A 6,381-nucleotide genomic window follows, 5' to 3' on the forward strand; every position below is an offset into this window, starting at 1 on the left:
CAAAGATGCTTTTTCTACTTTCCACTTCAAGCCAAACACTCAAAATTAAGGCCACAGCAAGCTACAATCAGCCCTTGTCCTCTGAATGTCACAAGTAAAAATGGTATTTGCAAGGCCATGCAGCAAGCAATGATCTATTGTGTTTGAGATGTCATTCCACTTTCCCTCTCTGGGCTAACAGGTCTCTCTCTCTCTACCCAGCATCTAAGGGGCAGCCAGGGGCTTTGGACTCATACACTGGCAGCAGCAGGAAGCGGCAGCTGTAAATAACAGTAATCACATTTTTCACCTTCACTCTTAACTGGATTTCTACGTTACTAGGAGGAGCCAGGATTTTCACTACCCAGCTCTAACGTATTGTGGGTTATCGGAGTTTTCAGCTGACAGGAACAGCTGGTCATTGGTACCAGACTCATCAGAAACAACAAGAACATCCCCACTGACTGCAGGGGAATTTGCAAAGCTCTGCTGGTGTTTACAGTACAGCTCAGGTAAGCTTCACATAGCAAGATGGTAAGATTTGGGCAGCATCTGTGTATGGTTTTACATTCTTGTCCTACCAAACAGCACGGGTGAATATCATTAAGATTTTCTCCCAGGAATGTAATCTAATTTTGATTCTCATCAACCCTTAATATCCACATAAAAGTAACATTATCAGATCGGTGCAAAATAAAAAAAGGAAAAAGTAGCCAGAAAAGAGATAAAAAGAGCATTAGGAGAACATTTCTTAAGTTGGGTTTATTTGTTCTTAAAATAAAAGTAACTGAGATGCAGTAACAAAGCTGCAGCCTGACCCCCAGTGAAATCTCACTCTACAACATCTCTCAAGTGATTGAAGCTGCATCAATTAAACAGACTTATTAAAAAGGAAATACTCCCTTTCAAAGTCTCTGAACGGTGCTGACAGCGTGCTACTTGCTCACCATCTGCATACCCTCAACATATTGGACTGTTCATCTTTTACGGGAAAATATTACCCCTCAGTGCATCATCACCAGGCAGACCACATCCACAAACACCCTGGGCAGAAATTCAGATGGAGTAAAAGAGTTGAGGTTCCTCATCCCTAGAAATACCAAGATGCTGAACCTCTGCACTGCTAGGGACCCTTCCTTATGCAGCAGCAAGGATGCCCAAGGGAAAATCATCTTCTAAATCTGCCTCCTTATCAACACGGGGCCATCACTAGTTGTCCCTCTGGCCTGTTTTGGGTGTCTCTGGTGACCCTCACCTAAGCATTAGGTCTCAGGCTACCACCTTCCTCTTGGGGAAAGGTGGGCTTTCAGTGGGAGCCCTGGCTGCTCTTTTGTGCATCAACCACAAGTGCCTCATAAGATGAGTTCTTCTCTAGTTGAAGAGCTGCAGCTGTTGCTGGCCCAGTGACACTGCTATGGCCTCATAATCAAAAAGCACTTTCCAGGCTGTGTAGCTGGCAAACTGGAACAAACCTTGCTTGGGGGACTTGAGAGAACTGTGTCTTCACCACTACGGCTCACTCAATCCCAAGTCACACAGCTCGGACACTTTGGTAGAAGGTCTCCATTTCCACCCACTGTCAGTTTCAGCTAAGACCACGGTTTTATCCTCTTGTTGCCATGACATCAGTGGCAAACATGTTCTTGGATGCCTATCTAATCCATCTCTGCTTCCTATTTGTCTTCCCATAACCTCCCTAAATCAATACCACCATGCGGGAAGCTCCAACCATTTCCTTCACCAGAGCTGCCTCTGCCCAAGTAGAACACCTTCAACATTCGCTGAACGGCTACTTGACAATACAGCCAGCGTTACCACATACCAGCTCCACATCAGTGACCAAACCCAGGGGAATGAAGGCTAGGGAAGTTCTCTTCGTTGTTGTCTTGGGCAAGGGCAAAGGCACAAAAAATGCCACCTTGTGTATGCCCAGTCTGGGCAGAGAGAGGGGAGAGGCGGTTACTCTCCATGCATGTAACGGGCAATGCCGGGGAAGGTGCCTGACCGTCTTTACTAAAACTGAGTTGTTGTTTTAGTTTTGGGGGGGGTCTTTAGGGTTTTTGTTTGTTTTAAAAAAAGGCACTTCAGGTTTGGAAAGCATGCCATACCCATCGTTATTGTGGCATAAATAACTCCCTCAGTAACCTGCAGCCCTGGCCTGGGTCCAGTCGCAGCAAGCCTACCAAAAAGACCTGCACAGTCAAAAGGAAAGAGAAAGGGAGACAAAGAAAGAAAGCCACAGATAAGCAAATGTGGAGAACAAGCGTGTCAGTCCAGCTCAGCCCCATGCTCCCCGCCTCGGCCAGTGAGGCTGTCCTGCTCCTGCTGCTGACAGAGGAGCACGCTGTAGGGTGAGGCTTCAAACAGGGACAATTTCAACCCACCTCCTCAAACAAGGCAATTCCCTTTAAAACAGAATCATCGTAATCAAAATCACTCAGGGCAGATGAGCTGTTTCAGCCAGAATAATTATTGCTCAGTTGGCAGTCACGTTGCCCCTTGTGTTTTCACTCTGTTTCTTATCCCACCCTTCAATTATGCAAACGCAGACAAGTACAATAACGGTTTAACACATTTCAGCCCAGAAGGAAAGGGAAGCAGCAGCATTTGCTGGCGCTGTGAAATGAAAGGCAGAGGCATCCCCAGCGGAGGGGTGGGAATCCTGCTGATGAAAGAGGAACCCTGAGACCCAGCGGTCTCGCCCCCCTGCTTCATTTTAATTAATTCACCCAGAGTTTGTTAGTGCCTCGCAGTCCCACCTCTGATGCTGCATGAATCCTCTATCTCCTCAGCCTGTCTAGAGGTTTGCTTTGATGTCCTTTCTTGGCAGCGCACCCGCTACTTTAGTGGTGTTTCTATTTCTGTTTGATTTCACTACGCCCATTTGTTTGGAGATGCATGGGTGTCTTCCAAGGCTCGCACTGTAATTCTGTCAGAAACACCACCAGCAGCATCCTGGACCGCTGGCCCCTTCCTCACCCAGGGAGGGAGGTGATCACAGAGGGTTTGGGGGTTACTGGGGTCAAGCTTTAGTATCTTTGGCCAGGGCAAATCCATGCATGTTGAGATTGCTCTTTAGCAACAGAGGTCACACAAAGGTCTCCAAGGCAGTTGCTAGCAATGAGCATCACTCCGTTTAGGACAGGTACAGGGTACTACTGACATCTGATCAGGCGAAGTGGGAGGAAAAGGGATGTGGAGCCCATTTTTGTACTCTGTGAACCAATGGGCAGGACCAAGACCTGCAGGATTGTCCAGGTGCCATGGGATTTGAAGCCTGATTTCTCAAGTCAAACCAGTGCACTAGCAGATTCCCAGCATTGCTGCTGGACCTCTTGTCCAGGCAGCATGCAATGCTTCATCCTCTCCCAAGTGCCCACAGCCTGCTCCTGCAACGTACCTGCTGCTCCACATCTCTTCCTGCTCCTCCTTCTCATTCACCCCAAGGCACCACCTCAAACAAGAGGTTACTGAAAACCAGACAGACTCAGTGACATAACACTGCCTTCCTTCGCACCCAAACCACCACAACAGCCGCTGGCACTATAGCATACTAGGCAGTTTGTGTAGAAGGGACCTGCTGGGGCCTGCGGAGGGGACTGATGGTTGAGCAGTCACAGGAGGCAAAGGCATCACACACCTCAGCGGCCAGGGATTGCCCGGACTTGCACATCCTATCTCCGCTCGCTTCACAGGCTGCTACCTCCACTTATGGCTGTGATACTGCTTGGTAAAACACAGAGCCCACTGGGCAAACGGCTACAGATTGTCCCACTGGCACCAGAACTGCCTCCTGCCTCACTTTGGCAGTGATCCCTTCACATGGGTTTCTTCTCTTTTCGCAGGACTCCGATCTTTTGTTTCCCGAGGCATCTGACTGGCCTGGATTTCAGTGGATCGTGGGCGTATTTGCATCTTTGAGTGGCAGGTTACCAAGGAAAAGCAGAGGTTTAAGCTGAGTGTTTGCTTATCACTCCTGCCAGCCAAGGCTCTGAATGAGTTTATAGAGCTGCCTGGATAACGTAACGTGGGTTTTCCAGCTAATCTGGAGTATGTCTTTACATGCCACGGCTCTTAGCACGTTATCCACTTCCCAGTGTGCAGCAGGAAAAAAAAAGTCCTTATCATACAGTGCAAGCAACTGGAAACCCCCCAGGGGGATGAGGCTGCAGCAACCTGTGCTGTCCCATCTGCAGGAGGGCTTCACCCCTCTGTGCCCCACACAGTGAAGCCCTCACCTCAGCCAAACAACCCAGAGCTTTCCAGCAAAACCAGGCTGGCACCTAACCACAAATGACAGAGCTCAGGGACCTCTCCTCTCCACATGGTTCCACCCTGGCCATGATGAGCCTGCACCTTTTCCCACCTGAGCTGAGCACGATCTTCCCGTTCACCAGTGTAATGCATTTGCAGCCAAAATGGGATGGTTCAGGGAAACACAGATCTTCCTACATCTCCTGGTTTTGGTTAGCACTGTAACTCCTAAGCCTTCACGAGAATAGCGACCACACTGAGCTATGAACTGCCCAGGAGCGCAAGGTGCACACACGCAGTGAGGGTTGTTCGGATACATTGACCCCTGGCCACACCAAACAGCGGCACTGCTGATGCGTCCCTGCCAGGGAGCCTCAAAGCCCGGCAGTGCACAGTGGGGCTGGAGAGGACTCAAGCTTCTCTCAATAAGCAGCTCAGATTCAACAGCCAAGGGTTTAGATCCAAAATTTTTACCCTTAACACTCTGCTTGCCCTTGACCATCCCCACTCGGCTCTCCCTCACGCCACGTATGTCATTGCATCCCACTCTGCTGCAGTTGAGGCTGATGAGCAGAGAGGTATTATCTGAGTCATTTGGGCTTAAATGGATTATAAAGAGATGACAAGATCAGCTCTGCTATCAGATCAGAGGAAGGTAATCTCTCATGAAGGATGTTCTCCAAAAGAAGGATGCAGGAATATACCTTAAAAAGTGAGAATCTGGGAACTCAGCCTGCATGAAGCAGCCTCCTCCCAGGGAGGTGGGGAGGTGACACTCCCAGAGGTGGTGACAGGTATTGGTGGCACTGCTGAGGACATTGCTGAGAAGTGCCAACCCAGGTGGCAAGTGTGCTCAAAGGGAACCCACACACTGTCCCCTCACGTGAAGGGTGGCTTTCCAATCAAGTTTACAGATGGTTAAACTGCCACAACAGACAGAGCTGAATAAAGAGCCAGTTATACAAACGGTTATCACGCCTCACAGACCAACAGAGTCACGGCTTTTGAGCCCCAAAAGGATGATCAGAGTGCTAGGGCGTGAATGCAAGCCACCACAGCATCACCACTCGCTCCTGAATAGAAAACCGTGTTTGACTACAGCCAATCTCCCAGAAAACCATCAAGACAAAGAGGACCCACAATGGTTTATAATATTTTACAGTGATGTTACATTAACCCAGGTGTACTGCTTATTTCTACAGGAAAATTAAAAATTTGAGTCATTCAGTAGCCTTGTCTTTCTAACTGGCGTTAGATCTGTAACATGAAGTGTGAACAGCATCAGAACACAAATTTGTCACCCAAGCTGTAAGAAACGTCCAGTTTTGTTTACTCGTTCTCATAAACCTCAGGTCCTCCCTCTCCCACACGAAACCCTCCAGCGAGTCAGCTGTGATATACCATTTACAGAGACATCATATGGCTCAGCCTCTTCGTAATACCCCTCTGGGGATTCAGTCTTGGGGACTGGAGGTTGTTTTGTTTCAGGAATCTGCAAAATAAATAAATAAAGGAAACATGATTTATGGCAAAAGCAGATCCTTGAAAACAATGGGGCACTCTTTTTTGTTTAGCAATAAAGTGCGTCCTAGTGGATGAGTTGTTTTAGATGCGTACACCAGAATTTTCATGTAAACTGGTTGAGATGACAGAGGAGAAAGAGACCGCTGAGTATCTCCAGATACATTTAGCTCAAATATTAAGGAGCTCTTTGAAGTTACTGCATAATTGTGTAATAAATGTTTTCTTTAATGTTGCTGAAAGCCCTGGGAAGATAAATTCATAGGTGTCCTCAAAAGCAGCAATTGCAACCCATTGGCCTTACCGTGAACCGGGACTTCTGCCTGCTGCACCAACCCCTAAACTGCTCATTGTAACTGGGGACAATCCTCTGTGCAGCTAAAAATCTCAGCTTAAGGAACTGTATCAGGAACCTTTAATTTTGCTCTTAGCAAAAAATGAAGGAAATGGATAAACAACAGTGATGGAAAATAAACCTTTGAAAAGAATCCAAGTGCTGGAAAATCCCTGTGGTGCCTGCCAAACCCCTCCCTAAACACAAGCAAAGGCTGGCAGAAAAAACAGTGCCTTGATCCTTCAGAAATATCAACACCAGGGAAAAAAATAAAAGGGGCGGCGGGGGGGGGG

General features: G+C 47.9%; 1 protein-coding gene across 1 annotated transcript in view; it reads right to left on the reverse strand.

Moving 5' to 3' along the window:
- AFAP1L2 (actin filament associated protein 1-like 2) overlaps nucleotides 1-6,381 on the reverse strand; it is a gene marked incomplete at its 5' end in the record, with an annotated part of 27,255 nt that overhangs the window by 11,367 nt on the left and 9,507 nt on the right. The window contains one exon of the mRNA XM_010134152.1: nucleotides 5,635-5,725. Within this exon, the coding sequence (XP_010132454.1) occupies nucleotides 5,635-5,725 (91 nt within the window). The remainder of the gene's footprint in view (nucleotides 1-5,634; nucleotides 5,726-6,381) is intronic.

This window comes from Buceros rhinoceros, unplaced genomic scaffold (genome assembly GCF_000710305.1).
Source record: "Buceros rhinoceros silvestris isolate BGI_N320 unplaced genomic scaffold, ASM71030v1 scaffold11844, whole genome shotgun sequence".
Lineage (NCBI taxonomy): Eukaryota > Metazoa > Chordata > Aves > Bucerotiformes > Bucerotidae > Buceros > Buceros rhinoceros.